This window comes from Chelmon rostratus, chromosome 14, assembly GCF_017976325.1.
Source record: "Chelmon rostratus isolate fCheRos1 chromosome 14, fCheRos1.pri, whole genome shotgun sequence".
Classification (NCBI taxonomy): Eukaryota; Metazoa; Chordata; class Actinopteri; order Chaetodontiformes; family Chaetodontidae; genus Chelmon; species Chelmon rostratus.
In genome coordinates this window covers 16282522-16305847 of record NC_055671.1, presented here as the reverse complement: position 1 = coordinate 16305847, position 23326 = coordinate 16282522, and the positions used below count along the sequence as shown (strand labels likewise).

Here is a 23326-nt window from a genome sequence, read left to right as displayed (position 1 = left end):
ATGCTAAATTATTCAGAGTCTGGGGAACCAGAGAGGTGGCCGGCGGGATCGAATGGACACGCTGCGTCATCAGCGCGCCTCTGCCCGCCTGGCTCCTCTTTCGGCCCGTCCAGCCCCCGGCTTTAAACCACCAACATGAGAAGTCTGGAGTCGTTCACAGAGAGAGACCAAGGCCCCCGGGTCAGCAACCTGCAGGCCTTGGATGCTGCTGTGCTGAAGCATGCTGCACCAAAACTGTTCATCAGTTGCTCCATCCATCCATCCATCCATCCATCCATCCATCCATCCATCTCTTTTGACTATAATCAACCCAGCGGTGCAGCGCTGTCCATGGTGCTGAAATCATTGGCGCGCTTGTCTAAACTCGCTAATCAGACCTCCTTCTTTATAACACAAGTGATCATATAGGCGCCACCGACTCATGTGATAATAAAGATTGATTTCTTGGAATAAAAAAATATCTGAAAAAGACAGAGAACATTTACTGATTGTTAAACTTGTACAAAAATACTATGAGAATATCAGTAAAGCTTTTTTTTTAAATAGCACGTGGCGCCACGATCATCACTAAACAACGATCTATGAGAATATTATAGTGATTTCGGTTGGATTTATTTTGACGCTTGCGCACAGAGAGCCACATTTTGCAACCTGTAAGTTGAGCAGAGGAGCAGGTGGGAGGGAGGGAGGCTGAAAGAAGAGGAGGAGGATGAGCAGGGGAGGAAGAGGTGGGTGGGGGGGTGGGGAAGGACGGCCGGGAGGCGCTGCCGATGTGAGCAGCTCAGTCTGGTGAGAGGAGAGCAGAGGAGCTCTGTAGCTGCGTCCGCTCCCCGGCGTTCATGTCAGGGGCCGCACTGCTTGCGAGGTGCTTGCAGGGAGGAGGATGATGACCATGAACGGCAAGCAGCATTTCTCCATGCACGCGGCTCTGCACGAGCCCAAGTATCCCGGCCTGCACTCAGGCTCGGAGGGCATGCGCAGAGTCTGTCTGCCCGCCCCGCAGGTACGTTCAGGTCGGGGGATCAGAGAATGGCTGTGGAGTATAACTGGGTGAGAGGAGGGGGAAAAAATATCACACTGGAAATGTCTGTAAAGTTGATTTGACAGGACTTTGTTCTATGCGCTATCTCCCTCTCTCCCCTCTGTCTGTGCTCCCCCACCCAGCCCCACTCCTCCTCCCACCCTCCTCTCTCATCCACATGTCTATTCAAGCAATGCTCTTGCTTTCATATTAATTTTTATGACCTGCGCTTTGAGGAGGGTTCTCTCCTCTCCTCGGCGCTGCTTGCCTTTGGAAAATGTTTTTTAGATCCTGAGAGCTGCCTGACAGAATTCCCCACTGACTCCAGTATGCGCACTCTTGCTTGCAGCTGCAGGGCAATATATTCGGAGGCTTTGATGAGAGCCTGCTGGCACGGGCAGAGGCTCTGGCGGCTGCTGACAGCATTGTCTCTCACGGCAAGAGCCACCCGTTCAAACCAGACGTGACTTACCATACCATGAGCAGTGTCCCCTGCACCTCAGCCTCCTCTTCTTCCTCCACCACCGTGCCCATCTCCCACGTCCCCTCCACCATCGCCTCCCACCATCACCACCACCACCTCGGACAGACCCTGGAGGCCGGGGACCTCCTGGACCACCTCTCCACCAGCCTGGCCGTGACCGGGATGGGCGCTCCGGAGCCTCCCGGGATGACCACGTCGGCGCACCACCACCAGCACCCGCACCATCACCTGCAGACCATGGGGCAGCTGCACCAGGCTATGGCCACTATGGCCCACCCTCACTCTCTGTCAGTGCACGGCGGCATGGCGTGCGTCAACGACGTGGAGTCGGATCCCAGGGAGCTGGAAGCCTTCGCCGAGCGCTTCAAGCAGAGGAGGATCAAACTCGGGGTGACCCAGGCGGACGTCGGGTCGGCGCTGGCCAACCTCAAGATCCCCGGAGTGGGGTCCTTGAGCCAGAGCACCATCTGCAGGTTCGAGTCCCTCACCTTGTCCCACAACAACATGATCGCGCTCAAGCCGGTTCTCCAGGCCTGGCTGGAGGAAGCGGAGGCTGCGTACCGGGAGAAAAGCAGCAAGCCGGACCTTTTCAACGGGAACGAGAGGAAAAGAAAGCGCACCTCCATCGCCGCGCCGGAGAAGCGCTCTTTGGAGGCTTACTTTGCCATCCAGCCTCGGCCCTCCTCGGAAAAAATCGCGGCCATCGCCGAAAAACTGGACCTGAAAAAGAACGTGGTTCGAGTGTGGTTTTGCAACCAGCGGCAAAAACAGAAACGAATGAAATACTCTGCGGTGCACTGAGTTTCACACATCATGAATAAAATAGCCTACTACATTTTTGATCGAGTGATTAATAATAGCCTAAGTAGCCCAACTAAGCGGGATTTATCAACAGCTCTTCACGTCTCATTTTGGGATTATCTCCAAAAAGACTTTTACTTCCATCTCTCATTTCCTGACACTCACTCTTCGTCGTCGCACTTTCTTTTTCATCGATTTTGTTATCAGTATGGGACTTAAAAAAGAAGAAGATTGTGTTATTAATCTGTGAGGAGGGTGATTTTGATGTTGTTGATCATGTTATCTTGCGCACACTGAGTACGAACACCCTGACAGTTTGTCACATTCAGGGATATTAACTCACCTTTTTTTAAAAAAAATATATATTTTATTTAAACCATGAGATGGAGCTTGGAGGCGACATTTATGCTGTTTAATTGTCAGTGGTGTTAAAGTGATGGAGAGAAATCATGATTTAGTGAAAAGATAATTTTTTTTTTTGAATGTTTCAGAGTTTATCCTCCACATCACATGTGCAGAAGAACACCGTCATATCTTAACTGTGTTTCACATATTTTCCTTCTTTTTTATTTTTAATCTATGAATTTCGACTATTCTCAGTTCACTGATGAGGGATTCAAAAAATCACCCACCTTTTTAAAACCTTGATTTTTCTTTATCTATTTCTTTGCAAATGAATCCGCCCTCTCCCTGAACTGTGTGATTGTCATTTACGCACAAATGTGAATAATGACCGAAATTCTCTCACAAGGTATGAAACACCGAGTCTGTTTATCTTGAATTATTCAGAAATGGAAATGACACCGTCATATATGAGGCACATCCGTGTGGCTGCTGCTATATTTTTAGTATTTTGATGTGAACGTGTTTTGGAGCATTACAGATGAGCTATATATTTGTTATATAGCCCAGGTACATACAGTGTATAGGCCTACATCACCTAATTTAAGTATTTATTTATTTTTTTCCTCACTCTTATTTCACTTGGAAAAAAATGTGTGAAGTTTAAACTTAATAAATTATTGGTTATTTTCTAAAAATTCTGAGAAGAAGCAAATTTATTTTTGTGCTTTATTCAGATGTTTGATTTGAATCGAGGCCTATAAATGAGAGTGTTTGACTTTACAGACAGAATGTGAACACCCCCTCTTCTGAAAGTTAGGGACTGTCGAACAAACTGGGTTTCCTATCCATCCAATGGGCGATAAAATCTTTGTTTTCTTTATGGGAACTCGCCCGCCTGTTTTATTTATAAATCCCCAAAGCTCTGCTGGGATTAAATATGTATTGTCGTACATGATATCAGCACCACAGGAAATAAAAGGGCCTCCATTTTCACAGCGGTTTTCACACCGCGGAGCGCAGATTGTGCCTCCTCTGCGCGCTGCTATAATGGCCCCTTCCTTCCTATAATTAGTGCCGTTTTTTAATTATGAATGCCTCCATGTCACCGGGTTATGTCGTGCATGGGCTCTGAGATTATTAAGTAATGACGATGCAATATTAATTATATATTGGTATAAAACCAAGTAATGTGGAGGAGCTGGGAGGAGAGGTCTGACTGGGAACTCGGGTGACTCCAGGGACTGACGAGCACAACAGGTGAACCGAGGAAAGAGGGAAGTTCAAGTCAGTTGTTTTTTCTCGTTTCAGTAAGTGAGTATTTTTCCACCTTTATTGTGTTATATATGTGTTTTATTTTTTATTGCATTTTAATTTTTTTATTTCAGCGGACAGAGGCACAATTTCACTAAAGTCCGTTTTATTATCTATTTAACAAAGGCCAACTATGCTATTATTATTATTATTATTATTATTATTATTATTATTATTATTATTATTATTATTATTAGAGTTGAAATTAGGCTACGAGTGACTCCTCATTGCATTTACATGTTTTCGCGTATTGGCCTACTTTGGTGAATCCACTCGAGGCCAACCTCGTATTGCACAAATCAAATTTTACTCATAATTCCTGATTTTTTTGCGTACCATTCACCGCGGCCACCTTCTCCTAATATTAACCAAACATTTCTTCTTCTAAAAAACTACAACAAATGAATGAAAAAACATGAAAAGCTTCCTCCCGCAGCCAGCATGACCCGCGGTTGTGTGATTTTCCCAGTGCGACTGTCGGCGGGCTGCTGGCAGCCAGGGGATCGATACTTTGCAATTACACGGAAACGTTTGTGGCTCTCATTAATATTCTCTTTGATGCTGAGAGGTGATTAATAACGGTTTATAATTTATGGCGTTAAAGACGACTTTTTTTCCGCGAGGGGAAGGGAAGATGAAAAAAGCAAATGTTAATTGTTGCGCCTCTTTGCCACTTTTTCACTTTATTTTCTCAGACCGTCTAAGAACGATAACGACCGGGCCCGTAAACGCCTCACGCTTGTGCTGAATGAGGTGTTTCTGACGTGGCCGCGTGAATTATTGATCTCTGTAATACCCCGGATTGATATCATAACGCGCTCGCTATGTGGTAAGTTGAGCTGAAGGCTTGTGAGCCTTCGCGGCATGTGGCGACTGAGGGCACTTCAATTATTCAGCAGTAGCTGAAAGGTATATTGCGTTTTCTCATGCAATAATGGAGGCGTGTTGGGCCAGTTTGTGCATTGTGATTGATATGAGAACTCGTCTCGAATCAAACCTCATGCAAATTGATTTAGAGTGAAAACATTTGAATCACCAGAGCTGAAAAAAGTTGAGCCTGGTGTTTGAGACAGAGTGAACGCTGAAAAGAGAGGGAAAGAAACAAACATCATAAAAAAGATTTTGTGTGTGTGTGTGTGTGTGTGTGCGCGCGCGCGCGTGTGTGTGTGCGTGTGTTCGCTTGAGATGTTTTCATGCAGGGAAGACCATTTTTGACAGAATGAGGCTCCGTTTAATTGCTGAAGTATGCATGCACATACATGTACACTTAGTCTCTCTCTCCCAAACTCCCTTTAAAACACACACACACACACACACACACACACACACACACACACACGGTGGTTGTCATCCTTGGGAGCAGAGTGAGGGAATGCGAGGGGAGGGGGGGCGGTGGGCGCCCCAAACACCCCGAACTCAATAATTCATCCAGCGCCAGTAGCAACAAATGTGACCGGAGCGAGGGGAGACAGCTACCTCTGCGCTCTCTATTAGTCACCTCCTATTATCATCAGAGGCCACACCGGCTCGGGACCGACCTACTGCTGGAGCCTGCACACAAACAACTGCGTGCAGCACGAGCACGGTCTCTCTCTCTCTCTCTCTCTCTCACACACACACACACACACACACACACACACACACACACAGGCAGTGAGATTGTGTTACTCTCTGGAAACCTGAGGCCAGGTGGTGGATGTCATTTAAAAAGGTTTAGAAGAAGATGCTGTCCATCTGTAGCTCCTGTTCTATCTGTTCTCTACACTTTGGTGTATGAATCAACATTGTGTCTGTATTAAACCATTCTGAGGTATTTTAATTCATATCTCTACCGTGTAAAGTTTAAGGAGGTTACTGCAAATTTTACTTTGCAGAATAACATCTTTAAAAAAAATCTACAATAAGCATATAAAATACAGCACAATGGAAAGTAAACTACCAAACAGTACATGAAATAGCCGAGCTCCACCTCGGTCAGCTGCAACATGAAAATTCTGCTCACATTTAGTGCAGTTACCTCATGGCGTGAGGTCATTTTGCCTGCAAAGTCTTTGCTCTTACTTGTATAATTAGTATAAAGATAATACTTCATAGATTCTTTTGTTTACTTAAGTACAGTTTTGAATGAATGACTGAATATTTTTATTAGAGTGGCATTACTTTTACTTGAGTAAAGGTTCTTCCACCACCAACATAGATGTGGTGCAACAAGCAAAGATGGGCAGATAGTGTCCCACAGTGGTGAAACAATTAGTCAATTAATTAATGAGGCCACTGACGGAAAATCAATAAAATCAATAGCAGGGGGGAAAAAAGATTGATTAATCATTTTTCGATTGCAGCATCTGAAATGTGAGGGCGTCCTGCTTTTCTCTGTGTTATATTGGTCTCTGTGCTGTTGGTCAGACAGTTTTAGGACGTTGCATTGGTCTGAGGGGCCTGTGATTGGCGTTTGTCACTATTTTTTTATAATTTTACAGCCAGAGTAAATAATCAACATATAATGGAATTAAAATAATAATAATCAAAAAAAATAGTGTCACAACTAAAATGAACTTGCATTCTGAAGCGGAGTCCTTGCAATAATTTTAATTCTAGCTTGTGACTTTTCCTCACCGAGCTCTGAACCACTATGTCGCCTTTACTGACACGTCATCAAATAAACCAAATCAATGATTTATGAGTTAAAAAAACAACCATACTTCTACATTCTGAAATACCAGCGCCCTCCTCTTCAGACAACATCATTAATCTGATATTTCACCGGGAACCAGTGAACTTCTGCGATGGAGAAACATTTAGAGTCTCATAGTCTGTGTGTGAGGTCAAGCTGTCTGCTAACTAACACTCCATGCATTATGCAGAGACTATTGAGACGCGCACACACACATGAAGGGGTGTGAGCACGGGGAGAGAGGAGCGAGAGCCTCCCTACAGCTTGATAAATCGCGTGGTCTGTATTTCAGCATACATTAATAGCTATTCCATCACTTTACTTAAGTTCTTTCTTTAGTGCCAAAGTGTATATTTTTGTTCAAATTCCAAAAATACAAAATAAGAGCATGGAATTGAGAAGACCAAGGATGCAGGGCTCTATATGAGAGACACTCGCAGAAACTCACTTATAGACAGTTGTTTAATTCATTCACCGGGCCTGAAGAACAGTATTATACACCCCATTCATTATTCAAGTCCTCTCCATTATCAAAGTGCCCAGAGAAATAAGATTAACCCAGCCAGAAATAACTCACTGTGGCGTGATTTTTTTTCTACAAAGCACTTAGCTGGTCGGGCGCAGGCCTGCACACAAACTCAGGTTAGAGTATATGAACGTATAATCACCATACAGTCTGCCGAACATAATAATCCTCTCCAAGAAAATGTGGCTGTCGTGTAGTGAGACGGAGGAAATGGGGGGAGAAGGAGAGAAGAGAGGGGAGGGGGAAAAAAAGAAGGATGGGAGTGTTAGAGGCATGAGTTGTTGAAGAAGAGGAGGCGGAGAGAGAGGATGAAAGAAAAAGAAAAAGGGACAGCCAATTGAGTGACACGAAGTGCAGAGGGAAGGAAGTAGAAGAGGAAGGAGAGGAAAGACTGAAGGAAGAAAATTAAGGGATGAGACGAGGTAGGAAGGAAGGAAGACGGATGGAAGGGAGGGAGGAAAGGAAGAAGGAGGCCAGAGAGAATGACGTGAGTGGAAAGAGAGAGGAAAGAAAAAGAGAAGAGAGGATCACGGCACAGAAAAGGCTAAATCCCTAACGGTCGACACGTCTGTCTTCCTGACTGTCTGGAATTCGTTCTTTTCATTTCCAACTCGATCATGTCAAGGTGAGTGCGTCCCTGCCGGCCCCGACCGTCCGACACTAAACTCCTGTGACAGCAGGCGCACCCGGAGGACCCACAACCAGGAGCGGAGGAGGTGTGAGGCTATGAGGCTACGCCCTCCTGCAGAGGAGGGACATCATCCAATCCAAAGTCATGGCTATTTACACACCTTGGTAATTAGCTCTTCACTCCGCCTGCTTTCAGTACCAGATACTGTAGTGTGGCCTTTACAGTTTGCAGCAATCATGTATAAAGTGACGGAATCACCTCCTTTACAATAAACATGCTGAGAGCTGCTTCTTCTTTGTGTTTCTTTTACAAAAAACGTAGATGCAGCCGTGGTGTATTGCTGCCACCCACTGTTTAAGGTCCAGTGTGTCGGCTTTAGGGGGATTTATTGGCAGAATTAGTGTGTCAGTGTGTAATCATTTGGGAAAAAGAACTGTCGTGTTTTTGCTACCTTAGAATGAGCTCTTCATATCTACAGACGGAGCGGGGTCCTCTTCCACAGAGTCCGCCATGTTGCACCACCATGTTTCTACAATAGCCCAGAATAGACAAACCGAGATCGGGCTTCAGAGATGATGCCACTTCATCCGAGACACTGAGCCTTTAAATGTCTCTGCTCCACCACAAAGCCCAAAACTAAACTTTACATACAAAACACAACAAGAAGGAGAACATTTAGACTCTTCTGATTACATATTCCTCTTCAGAACACTAAAAGAACAGTATTGGCTGCGGAAGCATCCAGCACATGTATTTTTTTGACTAATATGGCTCCTTATTAAAATTCTGCAGACACGCATCGCCTCAAAAACTAAAGTGCATTTTCTATTTCTCATAATATTCGACTGAGATGGATAATAAACACTTTATGAGTAGTGATCCTGCTGCTAACAAAGTATCCCGTACAGTAGACCAGAGTAAAAAGATACATATCTATTGATAGTACTGTGTACATTCTGCATTTCTGACCTCGAGGGTGAAATACATGTAAACAAGGAAGCGGAAAGCAGCTCGGTGTTGACACTCTCCGTCACCCCACACCCGTACACTGACTGAGGGCATGCAGGGAAAATAACAATGGCAGCGCCACTGTCTTCCCTTCACTCTCTCTCCCTCCACGGGGTTGTGCTTTTGAAGACAGACATGAAAACCGAGCCAGACCGCAGTGGGGCCCCTGAAGGAGGTCCCCTGGCAGATGCAGCCACCCGCCCCTCCCCCCCGCATGCTCCCACTGGCCCCAGGCCCTGAAGACAGCCCCGAGGCTAATCGACCAGGAACACAAGAAAGAGGCAGCAGAGGCAGCCAGCGCTCGGTGCGTATGTCTGTGCTGTACAGATCAAGGCGAAGAACATAAGAAAATGATATTTATCAATACAAGTAACGATCCCGATCAGCTCGGCCTGTTACGCACATATAGAGATTTATGTTTACACGATGCCGGTCGATGAGCGGAGATTTGAAGTCTTGATGTGAGACGCAAAAAAGTATTCTGCAGCACTGACAGCATGATACCTGCTGGATCCCATCAGATCAGGTAGAAGAACAAAGCGGGTGTGATATGGTTGAATAACGGGCGAGGTTACGTTGCCTCGGGGTGATTCGAGCTCATCTGCATACTTGCCAACCTGCCCACATGGGGCTTGGACTGGTAGCCATGATAACAGATCCAAACAAATTTAAAGCAATCATTTTAATCCTTTAACAAGGCCGTGTGATACGCAGATTCCTTTAAATTAATTCATTACAAAGCATAACTGTTGCATTTTTGAGGTTGTAACTGATCAAGTTGATAATTTCTCCAAGAGCACCTATAACATTTTGCAGAATAGTATCAACCTGAATCTGATATCTAAATAATAATAATGCTGCTAAAATAGTAGAATGTATTTACATATGATTGCAGAAAGGAATGGAGTTTTTACCAAAACGCTCATGGGCACCTCAGCAGAGCAGCCGCTTGTTCTCACAGTGATTTGAACCTTGACCTTTTGGTTCAAAAATGGCCGCCCTTTTCATAACAGCCAGCTTCTAACACCTTATGTAGTTGTTAAAATTAGCTTCCTGTCAACCTGCTACATTAAAATGCTTACATGTTACAATAATCAAATTTGTATAATATATAATAATATAACACTGACATAGGGCAATATGCAGCAGAGTAGTTTTACTTTAACAATATTTTGCTGATAGTACTTTCACTTAAGTGAGATTGTGAATGCAGGACATTTACATGTAATGGTGTATTTTCATATTATTGCACTGCGACTTTTCCGTAACGCTGTTTATCAGTCTACGGTCTGTGTGCAGGGTAGTGACCCACTGAGCATTCAGAGGTTTATCTTCTCGTCCCATCAACTGATCTGTGAGTTTATTTGTCCTTCGGAGTCCTTCAAGAAAAGCACTGGAGGGAAGCTTACACAAAGTATTGGGAATATTCCAACAGTTCTATAAAAAGCTCTGTTGAAAAGGAGAGTGACTCTCTTTATTTAGTAATGAGGGAGCCACGGTTCAGTAGCACACATACACACAGCTGAGCGCCACACAGAGACGCAACCACCACCAAGCGCAAGCCTCCCCACAGCTCTCACATTGCATTAAGTCACTGAGTGACGGGTACATTGTCCAAGGCAAGGGGGAAAAGAGTGGTGAAAAATGTTTCTCTCAGAGAGCTCCTCAGTCAGTCAGGGAAGCAGCTCACCACAGCCAGGCAGAGAACATCTACACAAATGTATTTCTGGGGTGCACCGATTGGTTGAGTGCACTCCACGAGAACAGGGTTCTCCAGAAGTTCTTCAGGGACTGAATGATTTACGGAATCATTAATATTTGAGCAATCAATTGCGCATCTAAACGTTTCTGCAATGCTATTTCTGCACACATAAATAACAAAATACTTTTATTGTGTGCTTCCCGCTGGTCCAATTGAAAAGTAAATGATCAGCTGATAACGCGGGTTAGAGCCAGTGCTCACATCTCAAGTATATTTGGTGTTTTTGTATTCTGATCTGATCATTTAGAATTAAAAATAGAGACTGTTGAAGGATTTTTGTGTGTTTAAAAAGGAAAGATGTTCTACGTGTAGAATTTCAGCTGCATTCAACATCTTCAGATGTGAAAGGGCACATTTTCAAAAACATTTCAAAGCCTGAATGAGAACAGATTACTTGTCAAGACATAAATATAAATGTTTAGTCTGGTGCATTTCTGTAAAATGTGATTAAAATGACACCGCAAAGCATTTCCACACACGCCGCATTCAAGAACAGTAAGATTTATTTTTCTGTAAACACCTTGCATTTGTATTTCAATGCTGTATGGTATAATTAAAATAAATATGTCACTCAAGTAAACACAACAGCCATTGCTTAATAATTTATATTAAATAGAGTAAAAAAAAGTAAAAAAAGAGCAGGTGTATTTGATGGCATTCAGATCAGATCACAACTTCCACGTTGAAATGCAAGTATCAAATATTTGCTGGATTTCGGTGGTATTCAGCTGCTATATTTTGGTCCAGCTGAAGTTCCTCTGCTGGACACAGCGCTTGACATGTTCCAAAAGTCTGGATGAATCAATCTGGTTTCCTGTACTTGTCATCCCCTGCAGTATATTTTCACACTGTACCTGAAAGACACGAAGTCAAGTCAGACCTTCGTAAAAGTCCTTCCACTGTCAATGGATTGCCATTTCATTTGTTTTGCCTGTCCAAACAAAGAGTGTGGTACTCTAATCCGTTAAGTCACATTTGTGAGAAGAAACCAGTTCTTACATTTCTGCCAGTGTTATACATCCGCAGGGTTCTCACAAGCACCTCCTTGTCCTTCACATCACAGAAGTCGACATGGTTCCGCAGGATGTCATGTACTTTGCAGAAGAACTGATCCTGTATGGAATATAAGCAAGGATGTATTAGCCTTTAGAAATAAACCAGGCAAACACGCTACAGGAAAAGAACAACCTAAAATCTCCAAAACAGATCAGATCAAATATTCCCTTATGTGCAGAATGTTGCTTTTTGCTCTTACTACTCTCCTTCACAAGGTTTGAACATGCTGTTATACATGTGCACAACTCTGTATTAGGGTATTGTATACACCATTGTTATGACCCTGTAATATAGTAGTCAAAAAGATTTTAGATTTAATTTCAAATTATAAAACAATAAGTAAAATACGTAAAGTGGACATACATATATGTAACTGCGTAAAAAGACCATCGCATTTTTCTGCAGCTTCTGTTGGCTGCTTTGATCAAGTTATCATCATGTTACTGGTTGGTTTGTTTCTTATTTGCCAATTAGAAAATGTATAGACTAACACAAACTCACACACAGGACACTGTCCTCTGTAATATTCCTGGGAATTATTTTTGACTGAATATCTTAGAATTTGATTGCTTTCAGGCCAAAAACTACTTAAATTTCTGAATGACTGGCAGTGAAGGCCTTGAAACCATATTAGAACATACTGAAGGCCATTTTTTGTTTTTCTGAGTAAATATAAACAGCTTTGGGTTCGGGGCTAGACCAATTTGGCATGTGCAGGGGAAATGTGGACTTATGCATTTCCACAGTACTTCCAAAATTCTGCCTATGCCCCCTAACACGACTGTACGTCCCACGTATGTAATGCTTGTGCTAATTTATAACTGCAATAGTTGCATTTCGTGCAAAACGTAACACTCTCCTTACCCCACATTTGTTCTTGCCTTCAGCCAGATGCGATACATCCTCAACAAAGAGTTCCTGCAGCACATATTAGAATAATGAGTTAAATTAGTACTTCTTCTGTAAATTTATAATAAAATGTTTTTAAAAGATAATGCATCAATACATGGTAGATTACAAAGTGTGAAAACAGTGCATATCAGATGAGCTCTTACCGTAGTGCGAGACGCACTGCATTGTTCAGCCAGTTCATATATCCTGTTTAGGTTTTGCTGAACATCAGATTTCTTAATGTGACGAGGACTGACAACAGCTGGATTGACCAGAAGAGCCACAGCAGATACCAGCAGAAGCATATTCATCTTCATCGTCATGATCGTCAGTTGTAGACTTCTAGATGGAGCTATTTCAAGAAGCCCCTGAATTGATCACTCAGATTGTTCTGAGACCTTGGCTGAGAGCACATGATTTATACTTGCTGGGCCCACGCCTTTGCAACGTTTTTCCACTTAATACAAAGACAATGCCGTCAGCCAGTAGCGCGAGATGCGACTGATTATTGTGTGGTTGATGAGCAAGTTCAGCAAAACTGAGGTATGTTTCTTTGAACTTAGAATATAGGGCAGCTGCTATACTAGAAACAAAACCATTGTAACATGCAATCACTTACTGACAGTCACCAGAGTTTGTCAGAAATTAAAGCCTGGGTGTTTCATTAGTATTTCAATGACACAACATCATGAGTTTATAAAGAAACTGGCAATTTCAACCCACAGTAATATATATCTTTTGGCATTAAACACCTTTCAACTTTCCACTGTTGCCCCTAAGGCAGCGATGTTTATGATGAAGTTTTTAATATACAGTGAAGACAGCAGACAACAGAGAAATTCTCAAAACAATAAAAAATATAAAGGATTGATGCTTTTTAAAGCATCTTTAATGACAGAAATGCAATGACCAATGCAAAGCACCATAGGTCTAGTGCACATTGACTGTGTGACTGAAACGGATCTACAAATAGAGAGATGGTGTCTCCAAAAAATGGTAATGGATAAGCGTGCTCTATTTCTAGGTCATTTGATCTAAAGAAAGACAAAAAATGTGGCTGTTCAGAATCTGCACTAGTGTAAAATCTTATAGAACCTTTAGTTTTAAAAATTAAACCAGCCTGTGATGGTAAAGGGAATTAAAACCACAAGACAAATTTAAAAAATGGCATTATATGCGGACGATTTAACTCTTTACTTATCAGACGTTGAATCATCACAGTCTAATTTTAACAAGCTCTTGATACAAACTGAACTGGGACAAATCTGAATTAATCAAATTGTTGCATCGTTGTAAACAACATGGCAAAATAAAATGAAGCAAACAGACGTAACTTACTCAGGATAACACACAGTAATAATTTAAAATGTGAAATCCACTTTATTCAAATTCTAAGTAAAGAAAAATATTGAAAGATGTTCAGTTCTGACAATATCATTATAGGATACAATAAAAATTAAAATGTCCGTAAATACTAATATCAACTATGTTTTAAAAGTGTTATTAGCTACCATTTCAAAGACCTGGTTTGACAATTTCTGATCCATTGCCGATTATATGAAAAATAAAAGTAACACAAGATCCTCATGTACAGCTGAGGAATTCAAGTTTAAAAATGTCACAATTATCAATTATGGTTAAGAAATTTGATAAAGGCACAAGTCTGCTTCCATATATGGTTTTCAAACCTCTTTTTCTTTTTCTTTTGGTCACCAAAGTGAAAAAACTGCAATCAAGTAACAGGACATAACCATGAAACATCAATCTCTTGCTGTACAGGAGAACAGACTCCCTCTTATGCCACTAAAAGACAGATTAACCCACTAGGGGGCCTCCAAAACCCCTTTTCCTTCTCTGTGCTTCCTGTGTGCACTCAGTTGGCTTGAAGTGCCCACATGGCCGCCTTTACTTTGCCTGAATCCCCATACACTAATCAGTTGTTTTAATCTCAAACACTACCCGCCCACAGGTTAGACCCCATATCAGATTTTTTTTTGAAGATCAACTTTATTCACCCCCAGTTGGGGAAATTTGGTGAAAACAGTGACTCCTGCCTGAAACCAGGTGGTTTGACAACCAACTGCAGAACCTTAATGAATTTTTATTTAAGTTAAAGATGTACATATTTTCTTGCTAGTTCTGAACCATAAGACACTACCAGCATATTTGCCTTCTAAAAATTCTACCTAACAATGACAGTGGCAGCATTTTTTCAGCCGATATCTGTGTTGTACTGATACACAACAAAGACATGAACTAACAGGAAACATCATCGTTAAGTAGTGCTGAAAAACCTTCATGTGGTTTGAGAGCAGAAGAGCAACAGCAGTATAACCAGCAGAGCTGTTCCTGAGGGCCATATATGGTTAGTATAGACAAATCCTAAAGATAGAGGGAGCAGAATGCTTCTTATCAAGCCATCTGACCTCCAATATTGCATTAATGTTAATTAATATGCAACAAAGAATTAATGCCTTATGACCTCCAAGACAATGGGAATGAACCCTTAAGGAAAAATGTGACAAATAAGACTATTTAAGGTTATATATGTCAATACAAAAAATTAATAAATAAAAAATGTTGGCCTACTATTGAGATAAGACGCTGATGTACAACTAGAGTATCATGATAAAAAATTTAACAGATTATTTTTAAGAGTGTTTTAAGTGTTAGAATCCAGGTGTTTAGGGAAAAGGAAGGAATGTGGTCACGTCAGGACATTAAAATTTATATGGAAGTTGTTCATTGTTGTAGCAAGGTGAGCTATAAAAGACGATTAGCCATTTTAAACACAGTTTACAAAACCGAGGACAGACCAGGAGTCAGCAGAATTAAAGCCTCTTGGATGAGTGAGGAAACATCTTTCAGGTCACAATTTTCTGTCCAGTAAACTTTTCATTTTGTGTCAATGTCCAAGAGGTAAAAGTACTTATTGCTTAGTCAGTTGCTCTGCAAACAACAGTAAAAACAGAAATAAGATATTTTATTGTGTGGCTCCCCACTAGTCCCATAGAAAAGGAAACAATCAGTGACTTGGATTATCAACCAGCCCTCTACAAATTCAAAGGGTTATGTTCTTATTTTTGCATTTTACAAAGCTTTATGAATATAACATCCTGGTTTAATCCATACTGAAATGAACATAAATCTAGTTAAATTTGAAAGTACTGAGTATACAATGAGGTCAATGCAACAAATGCAACCCATTTAAAGAAATAAAAAGTGAAAAGATATTTTTAAAAAGCCAATTCTCAGTACACACAAAAAATGAACGGAAATTGGGACTATAGATGATGTAGAGTTAAAATTATACTTCAGATGAACTCATAATATGCAGTTTAAATGTGATTCAACACATTTTTAGACATTTTTACACTGCAAGAGGTCAAACGCATGTGAAGCCTGAGCCTGAATGAAAAAAGATAACTTGACAAAATTACAGCATCATCAAAAAACAATGCAACAGCTAAAAATAATGAATGAATAAGTGTCTCTCTTTAAATTCTGATTAACATGCCCTTAAGCACAAAGTATTTCCATACACGCTCCACTGATGGGTAATAAGATTTATTTTTTCTGCACACAAATATTCCAATGCTGTATGAAAGGATTACAATAAATATGTCATTCAAATATATAAAACAGCCATAACTTATTAACTTATGTTAAATACAATGAAATAAATATGCTGGCTTTGAGCCCAGATCCTGTGTTAAGTCGCTACCGTGACTGCTGCGACAGCTACCTGGGTAAATAAAATTAAATATCTGTTAAATGAATATTACATTGTGTTGTTGTCTGTAGTATTTAACTGTGCTGGCTGTGCATCATGCCGAGGGACTGCAGATACTAAACATCTTTAAGATAACTCAATACAAATGAATCTTTGTACTCACTCCTAAATAAAAACAATCAATAACATGACAAAAAAGGAAAAAAACAAATAAACAAAACACTCAAGGACTCAAGTCGTTGTTTGACAGTGAGGTCGCAGATCTGGGGGTCTTCAGGAGTTGAAGTTCCTGTTCTGGATACAGTGGGTGAGGTATCTCACGAGGTCGGGTATTGGTTTTTTGACGGCTGTCGGCATCATGTCCTTTAGTAACTCAGTACAGTTTGGCTGAAAGAAAAGAAATCACGTTGGTTCAGTGCACTTCCTTTCATTAAAGCTTCTCTACATTGCTCTGCATTTGCTTTGTCGATCAAAAGATTAGGTATTCGTGTGTGTATACTCGCTGAGCGTCTGGAACTCTACACCTTCTAATACTCATTTAGCAAATGCGATATCACAGACAATTCTTACATTTCTGCCATCGATAAATATCTTCATGTTCCTCACAAGCTCCTTCTCCTCATTCCTTTTACCGAAGTGTTCATGTTTATGCAGGATATCATACACCTTGCAGAAGAACTTGTCCTGTATAGAACACAAGCAAGAATATATGAGAATTCAACTACATTAGCACAACAACAAGCAACAACAAAGAGATAACACTCATCTCACCTCACACTTGCTACTGCGTTCAACCAGATGAGACACATCCTCCACAAAGAAATCCTGCAGCAAAAAAAAAAATGTGATCATATATTACCTCAGGCAGCGTTTTTATGACATCAAAGATTGTTGCAAAAAAGAAAAGTTAACAAAACTGATGCGCTTGTGTGATGAACTCTTACCTCAGCAAGAGATTGGTTGTAATTTTGAGCCAGTTCAAATGTTCTTTTCAGGTTTTCGTCAAGCTTGTGACGTGCAGGACTGGCAACAGCTGGACTGGCCAGCAGTACCACAGCAGATACCAGCAGAAGCATTCTCATCTTCATGATGCAAGCTTGTTTGACTGTCGACCTCGAGAGGAAGCTATTTCAAGAAGCCTGAACTGATCACTCAATTGTCAGATGGCAGCTTGTTCTGAAATGTTGGCTGTGAACTCAAGATTTATACTTGCTTTGCCCACGCCTTCGCCACGTTTTTCCCCTCATTACAATAAAAAAAAAAGAAAAAAAAAAAGAAGTGACTCTGCAATGTTTGAGAGATGTGTCTGATTAGGCTGTGGTTGATTAGGCTGCATAAAATTGAGCTATGTTTCTCTGAAATGAGTCTATAGCGTTGTTGCCATGCAAATTAAAATAAAAAACAAACCCAGTGACAAGAGAAACCGGCAGTGTCCTTCATGAGCAATTTAATCACAGAACATTATGAGCTCAAAAAGTGGAAATTTAACTGCAAACTGCTATATTGGCCTGATTTTTCAAGCAGAACAGATCCTTCTGGTGACACTGTTGGCCATCATATGGACGCTTTGTAAAGATTACAAACACTGGGGCAAGTCTCAAAATGACTAGATAAGAAAAGACTTGATACACGGAACGTTCATGCTATTGATAAGGGTCATAACTTCAGTGTCAGTTTGTCTTTAAATGTTTTTGATTTGTGATGTTGTCCAAAGAACCTTGAAGCAACAGACAGATCACAGGGTACATTTGGGAAGAACTGAATTTATGGAATGTTTGTAGGCATTCACCTACTTTCTTGGTGGAATGCAGGGTGTGATGCAGTGTAGAGCACACATTAAGGTCAGGGTATTTTAAGGAAGATTATCAAGACAGGTCGATTGCAAACAGTCGCTGGAAATTTCTTTCCAGCTGCATGGAGAAAAAGACAAGACAGAGATTGTCCTTTGTGTTTTGATTAAATGAAATAAGGCTGTGCTTCAGATCAAAAATGTTATATATTGCATTATGGATATTTGCCAGTCTAAAGTTAACTTTCCAACCAGGTAATAGAAGGAGTGTCTTCAAAGTGGATTTTCGTCAGACTTCAAGAACCCAGAAATATTATTACTGTTTTTAAATTAAATCGACTGAACATAGACCTTGCCCAACCAGAATAATTTCAGGAACATCAAAGATGACTGTGCATTTCCAAAAGAGTTTAAAGATTAATTTGTCTGCTCAGTGGAGATAGGATGAGAGGGAGGTGATGCTGCACTTTGTGATCTCAGAGTTCTGGTCCTGGTTCTTACGGATGCGGTAGAAGTGCTCGATGTAGCTGGACCGCCCCAGCAGCTCCACAAAGTCCTCGTCGTGGGTGATGATCAGCAGCTGGAAGTTTCGTTGGCGAGAGCGACTCTTAATGATCCTGGGGAGAGCAAGCGAGAGGAGATAAAGGAGAACATCAAATTCATAGAGTTCACACTGTATTAAGTTGAATTAGACAGTGTTTGCTGAGCAAGGCAACTGGTAAAACGTTCACTCCAACTCTAATTCTGGGAGTATAGTCTAAATCAGGCCTTCTCAGAGTTCGGACCTCTGTCTGCATCCAGACTGAACAGAAAGTCATGGGTCACATCCAGCCCACCATATTAGTATCCGGCCAGCAGAATGCTGAATTTAGATTTAGATTTATATGTGCGCATCTAATGTTACTCATCATTGGAAATGGTCCAGTCCGTGAGAGTGATGGTTGATCAGTTTGCTAACAAGCCAGCAATGTATTTCATAGTTCAGCCGCTCTATGGATAGTCACAAACTCACAAAGAATCACAAAGATTGTCTATTACATGCAAGAGGCGTCATTTAAGTTTAATTTTGTTGGCCAACTGTTTTATTGTAATGAGTCTTAAACCGAGTATTGTTGTTTGCTTTCCGGGATCCTGACGAGTAGTTTTTCTGTTGAGATCAGGACTCATTCATTGATAGCTAAACTGTGGGATCTGTATTGAGTTCTGACAGCCCCCTCAGTGGAGATACAAGAGCATTTTCTAGTTAAGGATCTAGTTAACAGTATGGATTTTCATAAAAAATAACATAACTTTTGTAATAAATTTAAATAAGTAAAGGATAATAATTATGGCTGAATATTGCTTTTTTTTTTTTTAAGTCCGGCCCCCACAGAAAAATCCTGACCCTTGGACAAATATAGCTGAGGACCCCTGCCATACCATGTGTTATGAATAGGCTACAATACATTGTGAAGTGTAACATTTATATTTCTAAATAAATGTAGTCTTAATAAATAATTTGTTAGAGTTGGTGAATACTCAGTGTAGCTGAAGATCATTCACAGCAATCCTGTCCCGCAGATGAATGGAGTAGTAGTTTATTTCCCTATCATTGACATTGTTGTCATAGTGAAGTTTGCTGCAGGGAGTATTGTGTGTTGTTGCTGCCAAGTTCACACATTAACGTTACACTGGAGAATTAGTGCTAACTTTGAGAACCCCAGGTTCTCGTCTATACCTTGCAACTAACAGAGACTCCAGTGTGAGAGAATGGATGTGCATAAAGCCAGCAGAAAGACACTTTTTGCCTTGGCCTCTGTTTATGACTTTGAGATTCAAGACTTGGTTTTAAGGAGTTAGTTTTAGGTTTTCAGGTAAGAGTTGGGCTTATGACATGGCATCATGTCAGTCAGGGTCCTCACAAGTATAAAGGTAAAAACACTGTGTGTAAGTGTATATATACTTACTCTACAAGGGCGTGCGCCAGTGACTCGATGTTGTCTCGGTCGAGGTTGGTGGTGGGCTCATCCAGGGTCAGGATCCCACAGTTCAGACAGAAGGTCTCGGCCAGAGCCAGACGGATGATCAGTGATGCCAACACCTAGAGGCACATTTTAGAAAAATTTCAGACTGCAATTGCTTGCGCAATGATTCATTGGAAAATATTATATTTTTATAACACACATGTAAGAGTTGTATGTGATTTTATGCAAATTCAGAAAGAGTTTTCTGGTACCTTTTGACCAGCACTACAGCGTCCTCTCATATCCAAAGCTGTGTCACCTTTCACCATCACTACTCTGTAGTTGTAAACCCTCCGCCTCACTCCAGCAGATGAGTTTTCGTCCACATCAGACCTGATCTCCACGTACTCAATATCTGGAGAGGGGGCAAGAGGGAGTGAAGACGGACCGAGAGAGGCAGGAATGAAGGAGGAAAACTATGCACATATGAGTGAGATGTACCTTGACCCCTGTATGTGCTGCGCCAAAGATCTCTGATAATCTTGTTGATCTCATCCATCTTCATGCTGTGGAATTTCATGATGGTTCTAAAGGAAACAAAAAGGAAAACAAGGTTAATTGGTAACAAGTGATAGCATCATGATTGGGGATGAAAGGAGCATCCATTCACAAGCAGTGATGGAGCAGTGTTCATAAAATGGTTTTCGTAAAACTGAACTCTTCGTAAAACTGTTTGTTCACAAGTGGCGGCATTCTGTATTTATTGTTGGGGTCTTAGCATTTCTTGTTTTAAGATAATGCTCATATTGTAAAGCACAACTGTGCAAAAACACCATACCTTGTACCATACTATGTTATACCTGCAGTTTCATGCTGAAATCATGCCTTCAGATCTGTTTCAGTTTGTGTCACTGTATACGTACATATATGCTTTATCAGGCTGACAAAATGTCTCGGACATTTGCCTCTAGAAGTAACCACCCTCTGATATTTGTGATAAAAAAAAGCACAATACACAGAAGATATTATTGTGGCATTAATATAATATATATCAACTGGGACTGTCTCCAGCTGGCATTCTCAATTATCACAATTCTGGAGAAATCTGTCTTAATTAATTGATTAATTATATTAATGTATTTGTGTTGGTTAGTTCAGACAACAAAAATGCTGATTGTAATTCACAGCATTACAAAATAAAACCAAATAAAAATAATGTTCATACCTGTGCTCCACGGAAACACTACATTTCACAGGTAAACAGGTTTATTGGTAACAGGTAACTGCATGGGCTCGGGAACACTTTGGAAAAATGTTGTAGGTACAGTTCAATTGCAAATGATTGCATTCTGTTTTTATTTACGTTTTACACAGAGTCCCAATTCCTTTAGAATTGTTGTTTACCTTCCCAGAAGCTGGTGGCTACTAAGCATGTTCTCGTTGGACATTTCACTTTACCAGAGTGACAAACAGGTGACAAGCTCAAGATCGAAGCAAACTCATGACTGTGAGATATAAATGTCAGATTACACATCAAATCGTAATACAATAGCATAAAATTATAAAAATGTTTAATAAGTCATACCACACTGGGCCCTGGCTATCACGCATTTACTGTGCCTGTACTTCCTAATATACATATATATATATATATATATATATATATATATATATACATATATATATATATACATATATACATATATAGACATATATATATAGACATATATATATAGACACATATACATACAGGCATGTGAGAAAATTAGGACACCCCATTAAATAATCAGCTCTTTATTTAGAAATGGTACACATACCAATATCCAGTCATGTTTTTATGTATTTTTCAAAAAGAAAGTGATTTGATTGCAATTTAACAACAAAAATGAACATTGTTTGACAAATCCAAAAAAAGAAAAAAAAATAAAGTATGTATTTCAATGGAGGAAAAAGCTAGGACACCCTACCCCCTAGTAGCTAGTGTTGTTCCCTTTGGCTGATATGACTTCAACGAGACGCTTTTTGTAGCCTTTTACCAGTCTCTGACATCGATCAGGAGAAAGTTTGGCCCACTCCTCAATGCAGAATTCTTTCAGCTGTGAGATGTTTGAGGGGTGTCTTGCATGTACAGCCCGTTTCAAGTCACCCCACAGCATTTCGATGGGATTAAGATCAGGGCTTTGACTTGGCCATTCCAGGACTCTCCACTTCTTCCTTTTTAGCCAGTCCTTGGTGGATTTGCTGGTATGCTTTGGGTCATTGTCTTGTTGCAGTATCCAGTTACGCTTCAGCTTTAATTTTTTGACAGATGGTTTCACATTTTCTTCAAGCACCCTCTGATACACAGTAGAATTCATGGTGGATTCTATGATGGTGAGTTGGCCAGGTCCTGCTGCAGCAAAGCATCCCCAAACCATGACACTGCCCCCTCCATGCTTTACAGTTGGTATGAGGTTCTTTTCTTGGAAGGCTGTATTTGGTTTACGCCAAACATGTCTTCTGTTCTGGTGTCCAAATAATTCAATTTTAGACTCATCTGTCCAAAGAACCTTATTCCAGAAGTCGTGGTCTTTGTCTATGTTCTCTCTGGCAAACTTCAGTCTGGCCTTGATGTTTTTTTTAGAGAGCAAAGGTTTCTTCCTTGCACACCTCCCATGCAAGTCACACTTGTGCAGTCTCTTTCTGATGGTAGAGTCGTGCACTTTCACATCGACAGTTGCCAGAACCTGCTGTAATTCCCTTGATGACACTTTAGGATTTTTCAGGACCTCTTTGAGCATCTTGCGTTCTGCTCTGGGGGTAAACTTGCTCGGACAGCCAGATCTTGGCATGGTGGCAGTTGTTTTAAATGTCCTCCACTTGTAAATAATTTTGCGAATGGTGGAATGGCTGATGTTAAATTCTTTTGAAATCTTTTTAAATCCTTTACCAGACTCGTAAGCGGCCACAATCTTCTTTCTGAGGGCATCAGGAAGCTCTTTAGACCTCACCATGGCGCTCACCTCAACATACCAACTGTCAGGGCCACACCAAACTAAATTTGAGGTTTAAATAGGGCAAGGCTCCATTCAAATGCTGGGTAACGATGTACTAATCATGTGCACCTGACGTGATGCACCTGTTTGGGATTTGCAACATTTTAAGAGGGATAATATAGGGGGGTGTCCTAATTTATTCCTCACCAGAAATTGCATTATTTTTTAATTAAATTTTACAGAAAGTTTTAAACAGGCTTTTCTTATTTTTTTATTGTTTAGTTATATTACTTGGATCCCTCAGTTTAATTAAAATTGACATTAAATACCCATATGTCCAAATATATTTTAAAATACACAGGATTTCATGAGGTGT

The 23326-nt window shown here is 40.9% G+C and overlaps 2 protein-coding genes across 2 annotated transcripts in view; one reads left to right on the top strand and one right to left on the bottom strand.

Annotated features, from left to right (window-relative positions):
• Positions 1 to 883: 883 nt before the first annotated feature.
• On the top strand, positions 884 to 2306 carry pou4f3 (POU class 4 homeobox 3). Its single transcript, XM_041952887.1, has 2 exons — positions 884 to 1003; positions 1371 to 2306. The coding sequence occupies exons 1-2, from the start codon at positions 884 to 886 to the stop codon at positions 2304 to 2306; spliced, it is 1056 nt and encodes a 351-aa protein (XP_041808821.1).
• A 15245-nt stretch (positions 2307 to 17551) lies between these two features.
• rad50 (RAD50 homolog, double strand break repair protein) overlaps positions 17552 to 23326 on the bottom strand; it is a 28165-nt gene continuing 22390 nt past the window's right edge. The window contains exons 25-28 of the mRNA XM_041952011.1: positions 20477 to 20562; positions 20248 to 20390; positions 19979 to 20112; positions 17552 to 18649 (exon numbers count right to left, since the gene is read on the bottom strand). Coding sequence (XP_041807945.1) covers positions 18463 to 18649; positions 19979 to 20112; positions 20248 to 20390; positions 20477 to 20562 — 550 coding nt within the window. The 3' untranslated portion in view covers positions 17552 to 18462. The remainder of the gene's footprint in view (positions 18650 to 19978; positions 20113 to 20247; positions 20391 to 20476; positions 20563 to 23326) is intronic.